The 25,529-nt window shown below is 39.1% G+C and overlaps 1 protein-coding gene across 1 annotated transcript in view; it reads left to right on the top strand.

Moving 5' to 3' along the window:
• The window catches only part of ngfrb (nerve growth factor receptor b), a 28,985-nt gene extending 13,143 nt beyond the window's left edge, over positions 1–15,842 (top strand). Inside the window, exons 4-6 of the mRNA XM_034559489.1 lie at positions 8,519–8,753; positions 10,808–10,968; positions 11,839–15,842. Of these exons, the coding sequence (XP_034415380.1) occupies positions 8,519–8,753; positions 10,808–10,968; positions 11,839–12,182 (740 nt within the window). The 3' untranslated portion in view covers positions 12,183–15,842. The remainder of the gene's footprint in view (positions 1–8,518; positions 8,754–10,807; positions 10,969–11,838) is intronic.
• Positions 15,843–25,529: the final 9,687 nt, after the last annotated feature.

The following is a 25,529-nucleotide window of genomic DNA, read 5'->3' as shown; positions in this document are numbered from 1 at the left end:
CATATCAATGAGAGTTGGCTGCTTGAGCTGGGCAGACACTGTATGGATTAAACCTGATTGTAACCACATAACTGGATTTTAGAATCAGGCTTCATTGTTAGGAGGATCATGATGCCAAAGGAATTGCTTCAATGAATTAATGATCCAGTTGTTGAACCATTAGATCCATTTCAGAAATGTTGGTTGTCTGTTTTAGAGAATATAAACTGTAGTGAACTCAAAATATTGAGTTAAGTTTTTGTTGAGAATATGCTATATTCATAAAACTTCATAAAACTGAACTTTGATACAAAACATAAAGACCATATAGTCCTCATTCATCTGCAGGTCCGTATTCTTTCTTTAACTTTACATCCCTACAACGGTCCCTAAAATGGTTATGGTACGTGTTAGCTTAGTGCAGAGGCTAAAAGTGTTGGGAGGCGGCTAGCGTGCTAATGTTAGCCACTGGTAAGACTACAAGCAGCTGAGTTCAACAGTTTCATTGTGAAGATGGAACTTCTGATGTTCTGCTGCATGCAGCCATGGGGCTGAACCCAGTTGGTCGTCAGTAAATGCCTTCAAACAGCAGACCTGCTGTATGTCAAACCACAGGGTCTCCTTTCATATTTCTACGGACGGTCAATACAGAATATTCAACATGTTAATTGTCTAATGACGAAAATGATGTTATAAGAAATGGAACTAATTACTTTTGTGTTTAGTAATTAATTTATTTTGCAATGAGAAATTGATTACATTTGTCAACACTCGTGATCACTCACATCGTAACCGGTCAATTGAGTGGTACATTTTGGCCGTGCACATAATTCACATACAAGGTTAATGAATTGTCTGTCCAGCTTTTTAAGAACAAGGGAAAATACCACAAACAGAAAAGCTTATTTGATAAGCAGAAGTGGACACAACATGTATTGATGTTTTTCTAATTGCTGTAAAAAGCATCTTCCTTTGAGGATGACGCATTAATGCTGCTTAATTCAGCTTGGATGAAGAGATGATTCATCCAAGATCAAGATATAAGGAGCTCCAATACAAAAACATCCTTTAGATAACTAAACCGGTGTAGTTCATGATGAATGTGAATTAGCTATTATTCCAGGCACTGTGACACAGCTCATTGTGTATGGGCTTCATCATATGTTATTCATCATATGTTATTCCTCACTCTAACCCAATCATGTGCTCTTTATTTCTAATGTAATCTTTTTACCGAAGCACAAGCGTTATCAGCACTTACAAATCTGTAGTGCTGCCAGACGTCCATATCCATTAGTGTTGTGGAGTCAGGCGACATGGGCCTGAAGGCTAAACGCAGTCATGAGGGAGGAGGGAGACAGAAGAGAAGGCCACTGCCTGTGAAAAGACAAGTTGTAACTTGAGAGATTGGAGACATAGTTTAAGTGAAGGTGTAGGGTATATCACCTTGACTAAACGGCAGGTTATCGTGAGAGTGAAAGCTAGATTTACTGCTGTCATTTATTGGATTATATTTGAGGCCCCTTTATGTAAAACCTCAGCTGCTATGTGGGGTAAAAATAAAATTTCTTCCCTCACTTCCAAAGGGATTCGTGGTTTGTTTTGATTCTGATGTTGAAAACTACTTTGCTCTCTTCCTCTCTCTGATGGTAAAACATGCATATACTGACAAGACTTTGTTACGATAGACCCACAGAGTTGAGGGTCTGAAGGCAAGATGCTTATCGAAGGAAGTGTGATATGACTTCCACTCTTCTGCAGGCCACCAAGCAAGGTCAGAGGTTGAAGGTCATGTGAGGCTTGTATGTGGAGAGGGGTCTTTCTGGGAAGACCAGGCAGTATGAGTTTCCTCTTGGGACGTGCACTGAACAACATGGTATAATCCCCGCAATCCTTTCAGGGGTCAAAACAACACCAAGACAAGTGAAGTTGATTAGCGCACTCATTATCCACCCCTCAAAAGGAACATTGACTGTGTTATTATAAATCAGCTAAGACAAACCAATACTGTATCGGTCAACCATGTCTGATAGAAATTGTTGATATGCAATTAATCTTCAATTGAATATACATTTTTAAGAAAATGCAATACCATCCAGATTACATTGTCTATTAACGTAATCAGGAAATGTTAATTAACGTTGTAAAATGCATTAGTAACACGTTTCCGCCAAGATATCGTAGCAACCACAGCATTGTTAACCATTATAATAGTTATGTTTAGCTCTGAGTTAAGTTTAGGAAAAGATAATCATTTTCATCTTGGTTTAATACAGAAAAAAGCTGGCAGTTCACGAGACACAACGTGTTTATCACATTTAACTGAAACTACAATCTTTCACCAACCTCAATTCTTGATAAACTTATTCACATGCAGGACTCTGGCAGTAAACCCCGGTTTCTTGCGTCACCGTCCTGAACTTTACACTTTTGATGGTTCATAAATGTAATGAAGCATTTCATTAACTTGATATGAACGGTTTGTTACTTTAAAAAAAAAAAGTGCATACGTTACAAATGCAATTTCAAGGAGGTATGAAGAGATAGAGTGGTTTGCTTTGCAGAGGACAAGGCTGGGTATGAAATATGTCTGTAATATAACTAATAATAGGATGGTTACGCGGTAATGACCCTTAAACCAAAGAGGGATTATATGAAAATGCAAGAGAAATGCCCAACCAATGCCAACGCACCGTGACAAGGCTGTTTCATACCCTGATTTTAATGAGCAAAGTTTAATGAGCAATGCTTGAGTTTGACTGGGAAATCGCTGCGTGCTCTTATCAGCCGGAGGTTTTGGCTAAGAGCGCTCAAGGCGAGGGGTAAACAAAGGTTTTCACCTTTGAGATTGTACCCAGGATTGACTGCACATATGTGGGTTGACCTATCACCCAAAGCGTGGGTTTCTGGTCCTGTGGCAGAGGGGGCAAACGGTAGAGGTTTTGCACGCATGCAATTATCATTCATGCACATACACGCACTGAAAGGAAGTCTAAAGGATTACTCAAATATGAGTCACAAAACACACACAGCGGTGTGGATGCAGACAGGCAACAATATTATTAAATGAACGTTACAGATCCGAGACAGCATATGGAGGACTAAAGGTCGAGAGCGGGCCCAGTTAAGAGGAAGCAAAAAGGGGGGATGGGAGGTTGATTGGGCCAAGTGCATTTGGTTATTGAATTGATAAGTGAGGAGGAGGAGGGAGCTGTTTCCTTCCTGAGTTTGGTTGACCCTTATGATCGACAGGCTGCCCTTCAGAAATCAGAAAGTGTAATCTGTTAACTAGCCCCATGCACAGCACTCAGGGCCAGGTCAGTTCAACTAAATCAAGACAGAAAGACAGAGGAAGGGAGAATGTGAACGATTGAAGGAGAAAAGAAGGCAAAATAAATGGTGAATGAATGAGGTGGAGGGGCTTTCTTTTCTTGATTTATATCAACAGACTGGTACATGTGCAATTTACCATTAAATAAGCCCTGCCAATGTTAGTTACTGTTGCAATGTATGTTTTATTACTGCATATATGCAGTTTAAAATTATGAGAGTGGCATATGTACTAATCAAAATAAAAAATATAGTGTAGCTAGTTGACTGAGGGAGAACATCATAAAGAGAGAAAGACAAATGGGGAAAAGGATAAAGGGGAAAATGCAATGGACATTTCTGATTTCCTGCATCCAGAGCATTACCACATCAATAACTATAAAGAATGGACCGACCAATCTGACTAAACAATTGACAATCTTTGTATTGCACAGTCATTCATTGTGTGGCTACAGCTTGGTCTCCACACGTCTACTGACTTATATCTCTACTGACTTTATGGCCACAATTGACCTTCTCGCTTTAACCCTTCTGGTCCCTGCTAGACACAATACAAGCTTTGTAGCAATGAATGAAGATTTAAAGTCGACTGTGTCTCTTTCTCGGCTGCCAAACAAGAATCAACCTCTTGTGGCGATGACTCAATCTCCTGACGTTGCCTGTCATCCCAGGAATTTACCCTTCGACATTCCAGGGGTAAATATGAGGTGATTTAACATGAGTGGGCCATTCTGGTCCAAGGGTGACCACAACACTTGCGCTTTCGCTCGTGCCATTTATTCTTTGCCAAAAGTTCTGCCTGGAGAGTCAAGCTTTTGTTTTCTTGAGGATTTACAGTATGCTGTAGTGATACTCAGGTTTGTATCTACCATATTGGTCTAGCGCTGCTGAATCACGGCAATGTGGCAAAGAGAAGGAATGTGTGTCATTTGAAGCATTATTTATGTCATAGTGAAAGCTATTTTGTTTTTTGTTTCCTTCAATTTATGAGCAAACACATCACACAGAGATGCTCTGCTTAATCATTAATTTTACTAAAATGCGACTAAACTAGCTGGTTGTAATATTTAACATGTATTAACTGACTTACTCACGTATATGTCTTAAAGAAACAAGAAGAAAAAAAGGTTTGCAAAGAACAATCAATTTTGAAAACTACAGTAAAATATTTCTGAATAAATATTAGAGAATCTGGACCAAAATCCATTTAATAATGAGTTATTAACCATTTATTAATGATTAACAACCATTATGAAATGCTAATAAATAAATACATACATAAATACATGCATACATACATAGAGTCAACTGCATTATTATCAAAGAAGAGTACACAAAGACCAGCCAAAGATAGTTTTCACAAGGCAACTGGCAACTTATAATTGGTTTATTAACCATTAATAAAGACATTAGTTGTTAGAAAGTTGCAAGTATTTAAACATAAAGATAAGCCCTGTGAAGGAAATCCATAGGTGAACTGCATAACACTAAATAAATGACAATGGGAGCAGCACACAGGAAGGAGAATAGAGAGATGCAGAAAAGAAAGAGATGCAGAAAGCTTGAAAGAGCGGAGAGAGAGGACAGATGCTGAGAATGAGGCCTGATCAATAAAAGCGATGGAGTTTCTCCTCTGCACTCTCCGGTTTCTCTGGTTGACCTCTACGAGTGCTGATCACATTCTGCCGCAGAACACACACCAGACACACACACACACACACACACACACACACACACACACACATACACACACACAGACACATAAAAAGGCACAGGCGTGCGCACATATGCACCCTGTACAAATTCACAAAATTCATGGGTGTGTTCAATCTGGAGATGGGTCATCTAAGGTAGGAACCAAGCCAGAGGCCTCCAAGGACAAATGAGACTGATATATTAAAATATATCACAAGTGTTGAATGCAGATCAACGAAACAGGGGCAACCTTCTTCACTAATCTTCATTTATTCTTTCACTTGCGTGTGATAACAACATAAATACTTTCCAAATGTTCGTCATCGGCGAAGGGGTTTTGTTGGAAGAGGTCCTGGCAGCAGTCACAACTGAGCTCAGGTGTAATGACATATAATAAAAAACAACTTGCTCGTGTCGGAAGCCACTCCTTTTTCTTTCCGTTCAACTCTAAAGTCAGCTTTTAAAGTAGACAGCGTCGAAACAACAGCAACACCTGTTTGAGGTTGGAATGGCGAGTTAAACTGAGGCGTGGCTGCTACACAACACCCCACACATACACATTAACATTCACACGTTACACACACACACACCTTCTCTATGCATATGTGAGAGCAATGAGCTGTTTCCATATAATTACTCATCTAATGCTGGCAAGTACACATGTGCCCAGATTTTCAGTCACCCGTTAATCATTAACAGACAATGCCGGGAAGAAAATTCCACAAATTTCTACAATAATTACGATTTGTTGAAAGGATCAGAATCTTTCATTTGGACTGCTTTGCATCTTTCAGTTTTGATGATCTTACTCACAAGCTACTGCCACATTTTGACCGGTTACACAGATCCTCCAAGTTTGCCACCTTTAACTTTATAAATGCCACATTTTATAGCACTTTGAGGTTTAAGTGTGGGTCCTATTTGAGTGTTGTGGATCTAGGATACAGTTATTAAGCATTTCAGGACTTATTATTGTCATCTCTATAAGGCAAATAGGCCTGAGATTTAGCATGAACATGCATGACATTAATTATATTTTTACAGAGGAACAAATAAAACAAACAGTGATGCAACTTTCTTGCTGTCCAGTGAAAACCATGTTTTTTCAATTCTTTTTGACGAATCTTTTTGACGATTATTCAGTAAAGTTTATTTTGTCTAATACATATGAGAATTATATTAATCCACAAAAGAGCATTACATCTGAAACACAAGACTATACAAGTAGTGTGTGACTTAAAGGTTATAGTATAAGGGAGTTGTTGCTGAGCTGATCATTAAAATGTCTCATCATGATAATTCTCCGACTGAGAGCAGCGGTCCAGTAACCAATGAACTCTCTGCATTGTGGAAACAAGCTGAGCTCAGCAGGAGAAGGTCACTTCCCTCTGAGGCCAGAGAACATTCAATGTAAAAGGTTGAGCGAGTGGTTCAGTAAATGCACTCAGGGCCCTGTTTGGACTGTTAATCATAGAGGGAGGGAGAGCAAAGTAGTGTAGACTAAAGACAAGGATGGATGAGATTAATGGTTAATGAACCAAAGGAATAAAAGATATAACAAGGAAGGTTAGACAACAATGATGTCGTGTTTACCATCAGCGGCGCACTCAGGGAGAGGTGAAGAAGATGCAATGAGAGAAAAAAGCCACGTCTAAATGACCATAAGACTGACTGACAGAAAAGGAAACGCCTGAAAGGAGCGAGCAAAAGTGTAGCCTGTGGTAAAATGGATAGAGAGATGATTGAGGGATGAAGAGATGGGGTGGGGTCATTGTGCTGGACAAAGAAGATTTCCGTCAATGAATGGTGTCTGGTTTCGAGTGTGTGTGTGTGTGTGTGTGTCTGTCTGTCTGTGGTGAGTATGTATGTATCTGTGTTTGTCTATGGGGGGATATAAAGAGGATGGAAAGGAATTTGATATGCTGCAGTGCATAGTCAGAAGCATGTCTGCATGTATTCAATGTTTCTATGGCACTTTATTTACAGATGTTAGCGCAGTATATTGGTATTCTAATCAAAAGTACTCCCATTACTCATTATTTAGTATTGCCCTCCTATAACATTGTTGGATTCATATCGGACAGTTTATGGAAGAATTATGAAAATTGATGTGGCAGACCCTGAAATTATGTCTTTGCTATTCCACGTTCTTCTCCCTTGTGGTGCCCACATTACCCACAATGCAACTTAACCTCTGACTTGCTAGTATTGGCTAATGTACCCTTGAGCCACTAGCTAGCCTAAAGCAGGGATGAAGACAAGGCGACAGAGCTCTAGTCACCTCACTTTATTTTAACTCCACACTCCCAGATTTTTTGCTTTTCAAACTTGTAGTCTTCAACCCCAACCCATGCTGACATCCCTGCCCTTAGCTAGCCACTTGTAAGTAAGACCTGCTGTGCTGAGTGAGCTGGAAGCTCCTGGAGGTCACGGCTCATTGAACCCAGCTGGAGGCTTCCTTAACCCGCCTGTCAAAATATAAAGCTGGCTAAGCACTAAGGCCAACAAGCATAACAAACAGGCAGTTATGACAGTTGTGAATACTCCAAACTTATGAAGACAGCAAACCAAACAAATGTACTTGCCAATTGTCGTGTGTCAATTAAAACTGTTGCAGTGAAGTGTATAATAACCCTGCAGGGCAACATCTGTCCTGTTAGGCTTCAGATATATATGGCACCAACATCATCACAAGACTTATTTCCGGTGAGAAAAAAATATCAATGCGGCTTAACAGGTCAAGGATTAAGAGTGATGGACATCCAGCATACTAAATTACCAGGATGTTTATTATATTGGTGTCATAACGTACTTATCACATCCTCAAAAGCCCCAGAGCTTCTCCATGCATCTATCTAAACAAGCTCTCGTTAAACATGTTTTCACCTCACTATTGAACAATGGCCGCCTCACATTCAGCAGCTCTCCTGAAGTATGTAAAGCCCATGGTAGCCAACATGGTGATTTACTGTTGAGGATGTGAGTAACCGTACGTAACTGACAGGCGAGGATAGGTTTCTACATCCGCGGTGAGGAGCGAACATGTCTGCTTAGCGTTAATGGTCGGAGGAGAGTGGGCAGGACTGGATGGACATACTTGCTCCCACCAATGTTAATGGCTCCCCGGGGAGGAGGGGATTTGACCAAGTGTATGAATGTAGGATGTAATGTGTGCGTGGGTGTGTTTGTAGCATGAGAGATATTTAGGGTTACTATGGTTGGTTAGACAGAAAAAAAAGTGATTTTGAAGCGCCTGGAGAAAGATGATCTGACTAAATGTCACATTTGTAGCCATATTTAAATCATGAATAAAAATGTCCAATCGTATCTTCATGTGGAGAAAATCCTGATCCTTAAGGTCTACACTTTGTTTCTCCAACATTTGCTAATAATGGCGGGGCTACCTTTGGCCTGAAGGAGTTTGGCCTTTTTTGAGATTAAAGATGAGGTCTCTTTCCGCTTATTGTTTTAGTTTTTCGTCCCTAAATCTTTCTGTTTGGTTCTATTCTCACAGTTACTACAGTTTACGATTATGTGTCTCCTACGGCCTTTTGGGGTAACTTCACGGCCACTGATGATGACTTCCCACCAGACACCCCCCCACCAGAGGTGCCTAGAGACACCACCACCACCACGAATGGGGATTCCAAGGAGCCGATCTACCATCTGAACGACAAACTCATCCCCATCTACTGCTCCATCCTGGCAGCTGTTGTCGTCGGCCTCGTGGCCTTCATCATCTTCAAGAGGTGAGGACGGAGAAGAAGTGAAGTACGGAACAACATTTAAACACAGCTAAAGAATAATGCATCATGGTACCTGACAGCCCACTTCTGGATTACACTATTAATGTTCTGAATTGCCTTCTTTTTCATTTTTTATTTAAACAAGCATGGGAGATCTCAAGATGAAATTTGAAAAAGTCACACATTTGTTCATTATTTTCTTAATAATCGTGCGATCCCTGAGATGTATCTTCATCTTTCTCTCTTTGTCTGCTGATTAAGTAAAACATTATAATCATATTAATAAAAAGTGTTTTGAAATTCAACCATTCATTCCAATGGTTAGAAAGGGATCCCATGCTCATTATAAATTAGGGTTGCAAAGGGGCGGAAAGTTTCCGGAAAGTTTGCTCGGGAATAAAAAAAAAAAAAATGTGCCTAAGTTTTTTTGCAAGAGCATATAACAGGGAACTTAAATGTAGTTGAGAACAAGACTATGCACGCCGAGCTCAGCTGGACCCTGAATGCAGCTGGTTGGGAACATTGTCTGCCAGAAACATAAACATAAAACGTTCTGTTGTTTTTGAACGTCTTTGTCATCAGTGTTGCGTCTGAACGTTTCAGCCCTATGCCTGGCAAGTGTGAGAGCGCCGAGTTGCGTAGAGGCCAAGAGCGGTATTGCAGACAGATAGAGATTTCCATTATAGCTCGCAACATATTGAAAAAAATAACTGAACTAGTTCAATTTTTGGAGCTGTGAACTTAGTTCAACATTTTCAAAATAGTAACTTAGTTCAACATTTTGAATTATGAACTATGAACTGAACTAGTTCATTTTAAAATGTGTGAACTATGAACTGAACTAGTTCATGTAGAAAGTGAACTTTCCCAACACTGTTTGTCATTACCTAGCATATTGATTACTTGGTAAACTGAAGCCATGTTCATTTTAATACCAAGTTTATTTGTATACAGTAGACTAACTTTCTACAGCAGTGAGGAGGACGCATTTAGACCTGAAAGGATTCAGGGAAAAACACCCACAAAAAAATTTGGGTTGGGGGGTGGTGATCATAGGGAATACACCTTTTTTATTCAACGTTCATGTTTTTGTTGTTCAATGAAAGAATAAAGTTCTACTCACAAAATGGCAAAAATTTCATTTTTAAAAGTTGTATTATAAATGTTTGTATGCATGTCTGCTTATGACAAGGTAAATACAGTTAAATTACCCCAAAATTCCCTGTTGATTCCCGTTAATTCCCGTTTATTCCCGTTAATTCCCGTGGAAGGTTTCCAACTTTGAATATTCCCGGAATTTTGCAACCCTATTACAAATACATACGGACAACAAAATCCGAACAGATTTTAATTTGCGCGTCTTCATATTTAATGAAATCATCTGCTGCTTTTCTGGACCAGAGGACAATTACTGTTGTTCTGTGGGTCACAATATGGTCCGTTTACCCTCTTCTCATGTATTTGAGACCCATGCTTCTCTCTTCATGCCTGCACAGACAGCACAGCGTTAACTGTTACATTTGTTATGTACAATATGTTTATCCAGCTATTTTATATGGCAGGGCAGTGTTGCAAGTCTATACATTGAAGCCCATGGGCTTCAAGAAGTGGGCTAACACTGAAACTGACTTTTTCACAGATTACCCCTTAGTTAGAATGAGTATAATCAATGTTTCTATACTAACAATAGATCACATGATTACTTGTATTTTGGGGTTTTACAATGGCAACTTTATTGTTTTGATTCATTCTCAACACTAATTAGTGTTTTTGGCTGCAGCCAGTAGCTGTTTTCAGCAAAGAGAGAAAAACATGGTACACTATCTAACCAGCATCAAACAGCAAATAGACAAAGCTAGCGACGAGCTGGTCAACATCACAACAGCATTCAGAAGCTAAAGAGCCAGATATTTCCATCAGGAGTCAAGAGGAGGTCAAACATGTGAATTTGACTTTTGGAATTATATTCACCAGGTAGCCAAAAACCCAGCTCAAAAGAAATGCTAGTGTTGCTCCATATATGATGGATGTGAACATGTGGATTCCTTTTCACTCAGGTGGAACAGCTGTAAGCAGAACAAGCAAGGAGCCAATAACTGCACAGTCAACCAGAACCAGACGCCGTCACCTGAAGGAGAGAAGCTGCACAGTGACAGTGGCATTTCTGTAGACAGCCAAAGTCTGCAGGAGCAGCAGGGCCAGACTCAGGCACAGACAGGTAACACACTGATACCTGCACCTAAACAGAAGCCACTCCCTTAGTGATTCCTTTCACCATTAATCAAACTATTGCACTTAAATTGGGCGTATGCAAGTGCAGCACAAAAGTCAATGTGTGTCTGGTGCTGAATCCTTCTGGTAATGACTTCTCGAATGCGACTATTCAAATGTACTGTAGAAAATCAGCAAACTAGGATTACATCACTGACAGAGCTACAGATTTGTTTTTTTGGCAGCATGTGCTGCCGGCAGTTTCCTGTCCTGCCCTGAAAACCAGTTTGAAAGAATACAGGACTTTTAAAACCACATGCTTTCCCAGATTATAGTAAAGGAAGACAACAAAGTGGTGCAAGCAAGAGAAAATAGCATTCAACAGTCTTCTTTTTTTGGGTTTACAGAGTATCTTAAAATGGTAATAGTTGAGATATGTGGGGGCATTTCATGGTACTGAATTATCATTTCTTTCTATTGCCAGTCAGACAGTGTTTGGACAAAGAAGCATCTTTCCCAAATATGTTTTAATGTACGTGGTCAGCCAGAGAGGCTATTTGTACAACTGTTGCTGCTGCAGGAAATGTACACTACATCACTTCCTTTTCACAAGTTATTGCAGCCAATTGAAAAGCTCATGAAGGATGTGGGTGGAACCCTAATGGTGCTATATTGCTATATTAGTTAGTCATAGAGAGCAATTTTTAGGGATTTATCAGAATATTCCTTAGCGTGAAACATTCATTGATGAAATAATTCAAAGTTTTGTAAAAAAGATACATCTAATTAAATGTAGTATTCTTTTAACATCACATCAAGCATACTCAAATATAACAAATTCAAATAATGAAAGGACATGTACTTTTCTTCTCTGCAGTTGTCACCATCGATGAAGAGCCTTGTTTGCTCCTTCCTCTCAAAACCAGAGAGAAGGTGGAGAAGCTGCTGTTCAGTGGCAGCGAAGGAGACGACTGCAAACACATGGAGGACAGCGACTGGTGCAACCTCGCGGGCCTCCTGGGATACGAGGAGGAGCGGATTGCCACCTTCCAGCAGGAAGAGCATCCTGTCCGCTCGCTACTGTCTGACTGGGCGAGCAAGGACTGCGCCAGCATCGACACGCTGTGCACGGCGCTACGCAAAATCAACCGTGACGACATCGCCCAGAGTCTGGTGCTAAGCCCGAGTGCTACGAAGCCCACCGCCACTTCTGTCGTGTGATTGAAGCCCAACTGTGAGCCATGACCACCTTAACCCTAATATTCTTCCATGGCCTCCCTCACTTTGAGCTATTCCCTCTTGAAGCCAGGAGTCAAATACCACGAGTCCTGAAGAATCATTTAATGTGTTAACGAGGCAGAGGCCAGAAATTAAGACAAAAACTGATTGAATATCAATGTACCTAATCAAGCCAAAACCCTTCACGTAACCATCAGGATGTGCTTGTAATCATTCATGCTCACATTATAAAACCCACACAATTCAAAGCCTATGTGGAAGGAAATTATCTCTAATCATTCTGATTTTTAGCATTTATGTCCACCTGCCTTTCCACATTATATGACATCCAGTTCAACGTTCTCCAGCTTTATTAACCATCGAGCAGCAGTGAGCTTTAAACTGAATTCATTGTGGATACCTGGCTCTTTAAATCCCACAGCGTGATCCTCTGCATCTTTATTCATACATATTCATAGTCAATTTTTCCCATAATTATAGCATTCATAAAGCATTGTTGTATCTTTCAATTTTACAAATCTATGCTACCAAAGAGGAGTAAACGTCTCAAGAGCAAACAAGCAACATTATTTACATGCCATGTTAGACTATTTGATTTTAGGTTGTCAAATGACTATAGTGTTTGTCACTGCTGCCCCATGACGCCTGCATACCACAGAGCAACTGGATCTTCGCAAATATGACAACCGGAAGAAGGATGCTTGGACGCTTTTCAAATGAACCGGTTCTCCTTTAGCAACAAACAAAAGTCCAGCTACTTACTCTTATTTTAAATATGTGTATTCGATTCAAGACATTGAGCTGCAGCACATGGAATCTCAACTAACTAGGTATTGCAGTTTATCCGACAAGTGCTATAAGAACTGACTTTGCCAACGAGGTGGTCTGTGGGTCATTGACCAAGGCAACATGAGACACTGTTCTGTGTGCTCAGGCCTATCTGCATAACACAGGAGCTCCCACACAGACTCACTCATCCTGACCCAGAACAGGGACGGACGTGAAATTCAACTACGTATACAGTGTATGGCAGACAAGTGCACACACACACACGCACACACACACACACACACATAAACACACCTACAGTATGTAACAATGCGTGTACTATTCAAACAAACACACACAGAGTACATGTATACATTTACATACTTATTCATTGTAGAAGACAGAAACACAGAAAACTTTAAATCCTGCCATATTCTGAAAGGAAAACGCTCATACATTGTTTAACATCATTATAACTTGTGTGCTCTAGATGGTAAAATGCTACCTAACATTAAACAGCATGCATAAACTAGCAACTCATTGTCAGCCAGTGCATACCAAGAAAAACAAATACACAATCAGGATGCAAAAGTGGTTTGCTTATTTTCTCAGGGTTCTTGAATGATTGTGTTACTGCATCAATACTACACTTATTATTGCACCCTCTATAGACGCTGTGTTTATCTAAAGCAGAGGCTCTAGACAATCCTTCAAACAAGCGAATAAGAGAGGGAAACGGGCCAGAGAATGGAGGAAAAGGGTGTCTTGTTTCCTCATTGTTTGCAACAATGACCTCTGGATAAAAGGCAAGTCAGTGGAGACATAAGTCAAAGGATGTGGGATGATCGGACTGAGGGGAAGCGGAAAAGTTTTGGATTACTTAAATGTAAAGTTGAAACCCAACTTTGCTTTATCAGCTTGTTTAAGCATGCATTGTGTTGTGCTGCAGCCATTTGGTTTGAATGTGTCAAAGCTTACTTCAAAAATTGTATTATGTTGATATTATATTGCTGCCAAATGAGGACCAGTAGCCCCTTTATGTTTTCTTTCTTTTTGGGGGAACATTTTTGAAGGAGCAAATAGTTTACTGTGCTAAACTTACCTAAACCACCAACTTCATCTGTTACATTGAGGTACAGATTGTACATTGTTACTAACCACTATCATACTAAGCATCATGCTGTAGTGTTACTTTAAATGAAGGTTTTCTCACTCTACTCTCTAAGGATTGTTGTATTTTAATTCCTCAATAACAACTGTAAACGGTATTAAGTTTTCTTATTGTCATATAGATTCTAGTACTTAAATGTGTAATTTTGTCTTTTTGCATCCCAAGTGCCTGGGAACTATTTCAGGAGTCCGCTGATGTTGTACATGTGTTGTTTTTAGCTGTTTTTGTAAGTATATTTTCTTTAGTTGTCATTTTTTTACTTGTAAATAATTTGTCTTTTTCTAGTTTTTATTTTAGTTCAAGCCTAGAAGGCTCTACTGTACAATATCTTTGTTAAGGGGATGTTGTTACAATGTCAATGCTGTTCTAGTTTAAAAGGGTACAAAGGACAAAGGGAAAGTAGGTGCCTTTGTGAGGGAGGATACTTTGAACAGATTATTCACCACCAAGTGTAGTTTATTAATGTAGTGTGTCATAAAGACTGTCCACGAATAGGGAACACATTTAAAATACCTTTAAGGCTAATCAGAACTAGAAAGGCTATAATCGTCCATTTGGAAAAACACCACCTGCCACCCAACTCACTGTACAACATTATAAAACCCTGTGGTGGGAATACAGTGAGTCAATCAGTCAACATACAGTATAACATTTTTGCAGAGTTAGCAGACAAGAGCATAACCACTATGTGTACGTTCAATATAAAGACGACAGCCAGCAGCCACTTAGCTTAGCATAAAGACTAGAAACAGGAGAAACATTTAGCATGGCTCGGTACAAAGGTAACAGAATCTGCATAGCAGCACCAAGCCCCCAGCAATTTTACATAGTAGCCAACTGGTTGAATTACAATTTCCTGGTCCGTCACGTGATACCATTGGGCCCAAATATTGTTTCCAACAGACTTACATTGGGAAAGAGACATCTGAAAATCAGTGGCACATTTCTTTCGGGGTGATCATCTTCTATGTACAAATACCCTTGATTAAATCATTAGTTTCAAATTGAAAGTTTCAAAATGCACTAATAGCTAAATCCATTTTCTTTCCTCCGTTCATGTGAAGTAACATGCTAGCTGTTTCCCCCTGTTTTCAGTCTATATGTTAGGCTACGCTAACAGGCTGCTGGTCGTAGCTGTACATTATCAAACAGACATATTATTTGAAAAATTACACAACACTAAATATGACTGGTTGTCAGGATTGAGGACACTTAAAAAAGTTTTTCAATATTAGCCTACCACATAAAAGCCCTTTGTTCATTGTACTCAAACTTAGTCAACACTATCTTCAGAGTTGTGAATTGTGACTGAAGATGGAGGTGTTTTCCTTGGACAGTATTTGTTTAGTTTGATAGATATGAGTTTAATTGAGTTAACAGTGATATTGAATTGCGTGTACAATAAACCCAACTGAAGGTGAACATGTCATGTTATTGCACTTGAGAGTAACAAAGTAGTCCTGCAGATACGGGGTTTGAGGGTGGATGGGGGGGGTAATGAAAAGATAACGTTTTGTTTTTTAAACCCTGGTAATGTAGCTCATGGTAACAAGACTGACAGGGCACCAGAACTGAATTGTATAGATCTGAGAAATACTGAATGTTCCTTGTATACTAATACTGTACTATACTTAATGTGAATTTGCAAAATTCCTACATCAGACAAGCAGTAACCAATAATAAAGGTCTTAAATCCACTTAAACCCTGTATCGATCTATAAAACAACGCACAAAAACACAACATGCAAACACACACATGTTGATTAGCATGGAAACAGTGAATAAATAAATGAGATAAATACAGGAAATTGCATAAATCAACCAATTTTTTTAACTAAAGTATTAAAACTCAACTGGTATGCTGAAATGTTTAGTCATTAGTTTCAGTTTTACTCAAGTTCATTTTTATTTCATCAAAGAATTATTTTATTCCAAAATCCCGCTTCAAAAGTCAGTTTGTATTCCATTATGTCTGTCTGTCTTTTTAATCTTCACAGAGTTGTGTCTTTTTCAGAGGAGCATCTTTAAAATCTAAACGCTGCCTGGGTAACGCTGAATCGTAAACTGAACGCTTAGGAGCCAGTGTTAGCAGCTGCTGCTGCTGCTAACACTGGCTCTTCACATGGATTGATAGATGGTTACTAATCCATGCTCACATGACAACATAGCTAGTTAGGTAGGTACTCTGTTCACGTGAAGCTCTGTTAAGATAAATAAAAGGGGGAGAAATTATCAAATGAAATGTGTCATTAAATAGGAAGTGTTAAATCGACATTGTTGTCATGCAATAAAAAAAAAACTCCAACAAAACGAATTTAGGAAATTATTTAGAATGTATTGGTTTATACATAGGCATATGTGTTACACAATGTATTCATTGGATTATTTATTTCATAGTTACTTATTCATGTATTAATTATTGTAGAACTACACTGTGGGGCTCCACAGATACAGTATGCCCTGGATTATTTTGTATTTTGCCCTCAGGATGGAGGTCTGTGCATTTTCCTCAAGACATGTAATCCCAGCCAAATAAGACAGATTGATTAATGGAAGCCTCAAGAGTTGCAGCCCAACGAGGGATTGAAGAGGAAAGGGGATCTGAAAAGGGGGGAAAGTAGGTTTGATTAGTTCCTTTTTAGCTTCACTAAATTGACTGCATGAGTTATGGCATTGCGTGTGGTCGATGTGGCAACAGCATATACTATAATAATAGAAACCAACAACCTGTCAAGGCAATTAGACTTCCTCTGGTGAGTGATATTGCAAGGCAACGGTGTGTGAAATGACACATGCTGGCACACTGGTTCCCACTGTTTTCATGTGTTTAAGTCACTGTGGGCTCAAGTCAATGGTGGAGTTACCAGTGTGAAAATATTGTGACGAATTTGTATCTTTTATAGTAAAATAGTCAATCTTTTTATTGTTGGAATTCATATATGTGACGAGGTAAGACTTTATTGGCCTCCAGAGGGGGCCGTCTAAAGAGGCAGAAAACATATATACAACTGTTATAATTAATATATACAACAAATGGAAATATTGTATGCATTTCAATACTTAGTGAATGATTGATTTGTATATTGTGCAAACAGATGTATTTACTACATGTTTGGTACTGTATGTGTATAAATACATTTTTCGAACTTTTGCAAAGAGAAGTATCCTGCAATCTTTGCGCTTGATAGAAAATTATCAAAATTTGAAAAGGAGAGAACGGATGAAGAAGCAACCAGTGACTTACTGGATTAAATTCTGAGGGAACTGTGAAGAACATGACAACTACTGCATTACTGGTCTTTCCTATACCAGAGCTGTTTCTGCTTATTCAGATATGAAATGGCATCAACAGGTTCTGACATAGGTCCTAGGTTCAGTTTCTTAGTGAACTATATACATGGTTCAATGGAAAACACATTCCCAAGCTAAATGCTGCTAACCTCCAGTGAGTCGTTAGCGAGAAATCTTTGATGTGTGAAGGGAACCATGTGTGCGGGGACATGTGGTGGTGAAAGAGGATAGGCCACGTTGAGTTGGGCTGACCAGTTGAGTTTTAGCTTCATGTTGAGTGAAGACAAGTTGTCTTCACTCAGTCTGTAGAGCCACAACACCAATAATCTGTGGTTTTGTGTTAATTTAGTTTTATAGAAACACTTCAACATGCGTATTTGTGTTATATGCATTTGACTATTATAAAGTAAAGCACAGTTAGCTAAATGAAAAAAGGGAATACATTGACATAAAAAGAAGAAACAAAAGAGAAACAAAAATACATTATGTTTATTCCTACTCTACATAAAGCTGTAAATAATAAAAAACAGAAAAGGGTAGCAAATACAATTCAGTGAGAAATATGCATGTGAAGATTTTCCCGCTGCACAGTTCACAGGGCTAATTTACAACATGTTATGGTCAGTTTTATTAGTCGGTCAAAGTGTGGTCTCAAAATAACGTTATTTTCTCTACAAATCACCTCTGGGATAAAGTGAGAACGAGGAAACCGGACTCCCTCAGGACTGGCCAGAAATGTGAGGTTGTGAAACCTTTGCCACGTAAAGACCTTTTCCACAGGTCTCACACAAGATAACAGCACAACACATAATCTCTGGAGGTTCATCCTTCACATCTCAGAAGAACTCAAATGAAATACAATTTTAAAAAGCCCTGTTTTTTTGTTAGGTTGTCGCTTTAGAATAAACTAAGAATAACAAACTCTGATCCAGCCTTAAGGCTACAGATTTAACTTTTAGGAAAAGTAGCAAAAGAAGACTTAATTAATATATGACAAATACTTGACCCCGGTCTTATAACCTTAATGCATTTTGTGCCTCATTCGATACAAGTTAGCACAGTTTTGAGATGAGGTCAAAGGTCAGAGACATCTTCATCTTTACGACAAAGTGAAGAGCATCTCTCTGAGGATCTCAGTAGACACTCATCACGATGATGTATGACTGCCTGTATACATCAAGTCTGCAGATTATTCAAGACGACGGAACACGTGTTCTCATTGGACACAGAGGACTTTACCAGGAGATCAAACACACGGTGCAACCTTTGAAAGTAGCAAAATGGTGTTCCCGAGCAGAACAGTAGGGAAGAAGTGACTGATCTCCTCTGAAGTCAAAGGTTGGCATCTCACAAGGTAATAGAGCTGGAACAGCTTTCTTTTCTTTCTTAGGCCGGAATTTGAGGGTCTGTTCCTGTTTTGAATACAATGCCTTAAAGGTACTTTGAAGGTTTGAAATGACATCTTCCTTATAGCGAATTCAGAAACAGTTTATGTCTATGCAAACAGTAACAATTACACACTTATATTGAGAGTAAACAAAAGCCAGGTTTTTTTTAACAGAGGATTGCGATTTTGAAGTTTAAGAAAGTTTGACGCTTATCTCGACTTTTTTAACAGAAACTTTATGAGGTTATGGAATTGTATTATTGGAAATGTATCTGGTATTTTTGGAGCTTGCCCTATGAACTAAAAGTCAGGATACAATGGCCACTGCTGCTTAAATTTTGACTATTGCTTTAATGCGTCTCCCAAGTCCCACAGCTTTTTAAAAGTTTTCAAAACGTTCAAAAACAAGGCAATATGGCAACATATCTTCCATCAATTATTCAGACTCTTTCCTGGTCAAACAATAACAGGTGCAGCCACACAAAAATGTTAGTGTATTTGAGAAAAGTCATAATGCTGGGCACATTAGATTGTCTGGGTAAAATCTTTGTAAACTATAAAATATCAAAACAATTTATGAACAAAGATTTATGAATGAACATACAAAAAAAGAATGGATACAATTAGCTAAGAGATAAGATATGCTTTTCCTTTTTAGAAAAACAAATAAACTGCCAAAAACAATTGTTTGCCAACCTTCTGCGATGACAAATGGACAAACGACAAAAGAAAAAACTAAATGACAGCCTACTGATATGGGATTTGATGACTGCAAACATAAATGGAACATAAATGTAGCAACTTTCACATCATATTTTAACCCAACTTCATCAATATACTGGAAAAGATACCGGTACTCTTCTTGTATTATTTTCTCTTAGGAAAATCAATCATATGTAAACAAAGGCAATAATTATATTACGTCTACATCGATTGTGTTTTTGTTTAACTGTATGTTACTGTGAGTCCATCATCTACTGTATGACACACTCAGATCAGTGAGGGGGATCTCAGTGTTCTGGCTGTGTTTACACTTACTACTCAGAGGGGACCACGTAACTTTTACAAGCTATCCATCTATAAAAATGAAGTGATGTGGTTTCCCACTCTGTTCTATTATTCTGCTCTTCCTCCTCTTCTCCCACCTGCCTCTGTTTGCTGGATCAGAGAGTGAGCCTCTGCCAGCAACGCACACAATTAAGTGGAGAGTGATGAAATTATATCTCCGGCCCGTGCAAATGGAGGGATGAGGGGATAGAGAGGCAAAGTGGCAAGGAGGGAGAGTCCATTCTGTGTCCCTCTGGGGCCAAAGGAAATTCTATTAGGCCTATAATAGAGACATTTTTCACCTCCTTCCACATCACCCTGTTATCTAATACCTCCTCCTGTCCTTTCCTCTCTCCTCTTTAAAGAGCCCTTTTATTATGTTCTACTCTAATGTCTGCATTGTACCTTATCCGCTTTCTTTCCTTTATTTCGATGCCACATGATGTAAATAAGATACGCCTTACTGTGCCTTTGAAAAAAAATGTAGTAAAAAGTAATTAAATGTCTAGTACGTTCAAATGCAGTAAACAATTGGATTAATCAAATCGATGCAGTCAACGCATTCCTCGGAAACAACATCTTTACATCTTTGTCGACTGAAGGGTTATAAAATGTCTGCGGCCTTAAAGCACGTGAATAAAGCTTAATGACGGGTATGTGCTTTGAAGAGTCATGATTTTTATTGTCCACATTTCAATCCATTTTTGGCGACAATGAATAATGTGTTTAGTAGGAAGTGACAAAATATAGAATATTTGACACAAGTCTCATAGCGACTTTCAGAAGTTCTTAATTGGTGAGGCATTCCAGCCAGTGGCTTTGCTTTTGACACACGTGTCATCGCGACTTTCAGAAGCTTTTAATTGGTGAGGCATTCCAGCCAGTGGCTTTGCGGCAAATAGGAAAGGATTTATTGGTTTGTCATGGGTTGGTTCATGGCGGAAATGCCCTTAAAACAGTAATAGTATAATTGCATTTTATGGAAAACCACAAATGTTCCTTGTTCCTATTTATGGGTACTGTCTGCTTGCCAGGTGCCTGACACATGGACATCAGCTGTGCCATTAGAACATGTGCATACACTGTTGAGAACAGGCACACACAATTCATAAGAATATCACCCAAGAAAATATTTTGATAGGAAAATCTATCCAGCCGTCATTACAACAACAAGACGTCAACCGCAGACAAAACCTATTGTTCAATGTTGACATCACACATCCCTGTGAATATTTGGTAGACATGCTACCTGCTTTTGAGTCTTTTGTTAGCTCATCCTGACAAGTGAGTCACTGAACCAACAGAGCCTTCGTGTCATAACAGAAAAAAAGATCAACAGCACGATAACAATTGCACCCTGACAACCAGGATACCTCCAAAGCCTGATCTGCACCTAAAAGTACAAACATACTGCTTGAATGACATTGATACTCTGAGCCAGCTGTACGATTCAAAGGCCTGTCAGAGAAGCTTTGAAACCTTGTAAGCACTTAACATGAAATGCTTTTTATTTGAACATTGTTTATGTTCTAGGCATGTCATTAGAAAATGATATTATATCATGGAGGGGTAGTTTTTTATTGCTATATTAGCAACTACCTCCATGGCATCTCGACTAGAAATTAAAAACTGTATTGCAATGTGTCTTGTTAGAATGAAAATATCTGGGGCAGAGGTGAATATAATACTGACAGCTTGGAAATTAGCCCTTACTTAGAACTGGTTTCATTTTGCAATGATAACTTTGACATTGAATACATTATAATGAAAGAGAGACGATGCTTACCCTCACCCATCCTTACCAGCCATTATTAATATAAATGTAAGGTATTAAGGGTCATATTTCCTCATCAAAGAGTAGGAGACTACATTGAGTTGCATCACTACCCATGAGTTTTAATGGTGATATTGCCTTTGAATTTATTACTAAATACAATACTATTATATATAGGTAACGATACAAATATTACCCTTAATTGCATCTACATTTACTCTGGAATGGTAATATAGATCAGCTAAGCTAATCAGTTGCTGGCATTTGTTTCATATTTACAGTCTTCTCTCTTAACTTCCAGAAAGAACTATTGCTATTGTTTTAAATGTTCTTGTCAAACAATGTATCTGGGGACCTTCTGGGCCCTGCTGGTTATTCAGCCTTGGCCAAAATATGCTTACCAACAGGACGATGTCTTCAAGACGTGTTCAAGACATCTACTATATCTGTTATCTGGACAGAGCATACAGGAAACTGGAACTCCCTATATTTTGCCTTATGAAATCTGATTATCCTCCAGCATAGCCAAGGACAAGCATTGAGGTTCTGCATCTCGTATAATACACAGGCTTCAGTTTCAATCCCAGCCACCAGTCTCTGTGGTGATTGCAGGTATAGAGTGACGATCATGATGTCACATTGATATGGCCTCTAAATAAAGGACTGATGTCATGTTGCACTGTGGATGTGGAAGAGGACACTGTAGCAGATTATTGTAGTCCAAAAGATAATACAGCTCTCTAGGATAGCATGGACCTTTCCCACATCTATCTCGACATCCAAGAAAGAGAAAGAGCCTGTGGGTTTTGTTACTTCATCCCTGTGATTTTTATGTAATTAAGATACTGAATCTTGTGAATAAAGAAACCATTGTGCTAGAGATGCCAGAATATCTTATAGACGGTGATGCAAAAATGATAAAGTAATTATTTGTGACCGAACAGGTTTTAAATGGGCCTCCAAGTTAACAATGTTCCAATAAATCTTGAAAATACCAAGGATCTGATGGTTAAAAGGTCCTGAATATGACCTAAAATAGTGAAGAATTTAAGAACCAAACACCTGTTGTTTCTTTCAACTGTATTGTTCAGGTATGTTCATGGTCTGTGCCAATTGGTCAACATCAATTTTAATGCAGACCAGAGGCAGGATGTGTTGCAGCTTGCCTGTTTGCAAACTACATTGGTGATCTTGAGAGTCAAGAGAGGGAGGCCTGTCTTTAAGTTGTTCTAAAAAAACACAAGTGGAACTCAAAACCCTTGGTTAAGCGTACCCACACCTCCACACCTTGTGAACGGTTGAAAGACAACTGATTAATCACAAGAAAATGTGTGTTTACAGATTGTAAAGCCCTCTGAGGCAAATTTGTAATTTGGGATATTGGGCTATACAAAATAAACTGAATTGAATTGAATTGTATCCCAAGGGATCTTTGGGTAGCCACTGTTTAAAAGACTTTTCTTGCAATTTAATTAAGGTAGGCTCGGATTGCTGATGGCTTTATATTCAGCCAATAGCAGAGCTTTGTAGCTAATGCTGGTGGGGCCCATCTGCAGCACCTGCGGAGGGCTGGCCACACAACCTTCAGAGTCAGACTGAAACGTCCCTTAAGGAAAAATAGAAATATGAGTTATGAGAAAGTTAAGCTCTCTCTTTGTTGTTAAAATGTCTTCTGACATGTTCTGAACCCCTTTTGTACACTTAGACTTAACCCTCGGGCAAATTTAAGGCCCCAGAGCAAAGTTGGCAATCATCTTTGGTCAATCAAAAACAGTAGATTGCAGTGGGAGGCAAGTCCTGATCCAGGAATACTGAACTACATATCCCAGACTGGCATGGCTCCTAACCTCCCAAAACGTGGACATTTCAGTCACAAATTAACTCATAGAATTTGTTACGAGTGGAATGTTATCACATCCATACTGGTATTAGTAGCCTATACATCTTCTGGCCACCAGTGGCAGTACTGAACACTCTGCAGCTGAGCAGCACTGCAGTTACTCAACGAGGAAGAAGTCCTGTTCCATTTTTGATTTAACATGGCTAGTGTTGACTTTAATGAAGGACACCCTTTTCTGTCCAAAGTTCATGTTTTTTATTGCTTTCCTATTGTTCTAGCCACAAATGAATCCACACTCTCGTCTCCTGATGTTTTACAGTCTGACAAAGATGATTTGTCCTTCATTGAATTTTGAAAAGTTTCCAGGGCATGGTTTTGTCTGTATAGTATTCACACTATCTACACACCTCGAAGAACAGAATCCTAGTACAGATGCTGATTGGAATATTGCCATCATGTCCAAGTAAGATTTTATGCATCCATGTGAAGAGATGAAAGTAACAATAACACCAAGAAACACTTGTTAACCCTCAGGGCATTCCCTCCTCTTGGTATGGGCCGTGACCTCGTGGGCTGAGTTTAACCAAGAGGGTCATCATGTCTGTCTGGCACACAAAACAACAGATACTCCGACATTCAGCCGTGCCCGTCTCAATCCCATTCGCTTCTTCCCATTCCAGATATGTTGAGAGGTAGCGCCGAGTGTCAGGTTCAGCTACAGTATCATCTGTCAGGGATTGGAGTCAGATCAAAGTGGAATATTGAAAAGAGTGAGATCAACACCCAGACTCCTAACCATACAAAGAAGCTAAGGAGCAAACCCCCCTCCCTCGGGAGTTGTAATGGAAGCAGCCGATTTCTCCTGTGTACCACAGTCATTTGGGCCAACCCAAGGGAGCCACAGTGGAGGACTGCATGCAGCTAAGGATGAGGCCTTGCATTGCATGGGCCAAAGTAGGCGACACCTCATCATGGCCATATAGTGGAAATGTTCTTTTCCTAATAAGTGACATATATGTCCACCAATAACGCCAAATTCCTGCAACTGCTGTGCAATTGCATTACAATATGTATATTATGTTACAAGTATGTAAAGCTCATTAATTGTAGCAGACAACAAACCAACTTGTCCACGTTAATCTGGTGTTATCCTGCCTGCTGCTTCGTGACAAACTATCTTCCTCTTCCCCCTCCAAAACCAAGAGAAAACTGAATTAGGATCGATCTGCTGCCCAATTTATCGCAAATCCTCGGCAATGCAGATCTTATTTCAGCCTCTTAGTACCTCAAACAGGAAGAAGAAGCCAGTTGATAAACAGCCCATGGTCACTGTTGGAGGGAGTGAAGAAGTGGTGGTGGGGTGGAGGAAAGAGAGTATGGTGACACAGTGGAAAAGGAAAGCAGGAGGGTTGTCATTATCTATTGTCCAGTTCATCACTCACTCCATCAACTTCTGGCCTTCTAATTTGTGTGATAAACCTAATTAAAGTATGTAGGCAAATTAGCTAAAAGCATTTTAAGTTAATTGAAAATACTCACACAAAATACATGTCATCTGATCTGACCAAATGACTTGAAAGCTAGGAATAAGTCATTTTCTCAAATATGAAGCTAATGCGAGCAAGTTATCTTAGACTTTGGTTTTTGTACGGACTAAACAAACAATTTATAATTATGTTCCATAACATAGAGCTTTTTTTTTTTTTTTTACATTTGGAGCTGTTTCCTCCTGTTTCTTGTCTTTGTGATAAGCGAAGCTAACTGGCTATTAGCACAAACAGATAAAAGTGTCATGAAGATCATCTAACTGTTCTCAAGAAAGCAAATAAGCAGATAAAGTTAAATCTCAAAAAAATTCCTCTAAGGGGAATCCCAAATAAGTGCTATTCTTAACAAAATTCACATTAACATTTTGTCAACATGAAAATGCATACAGCCAGAAACAATACTAAACAACTGAGGCCTTAAATATGATCAGGATATAAAACCTAAAACTGCATCATTAAGTGTGAACGGAAAAACAATGAGCACATGAGAGAAACCAGGAGGCT

This window comes from Cyclopterus lumpus, chromosome 19 (assembly GCF_009769545.1).
Source record: "Cyclopterus lumpus isolate fCycLum1 chromosome 19, fCycLum1.pri, whole genome shotgun sequence".
Classification (NCBI taxonomy): domain Eukaryota; kingdom Metazoa; phylum Chordata; class Actinopteri; order Perciformes; family Cyclopteridae; genus Cyclopterus; species Cyclopterus lumpus.
Note: the sequence above shows the minus strand (reverse complement) of the source record. Positions and strands in the feature narration are given on the sequence as shown.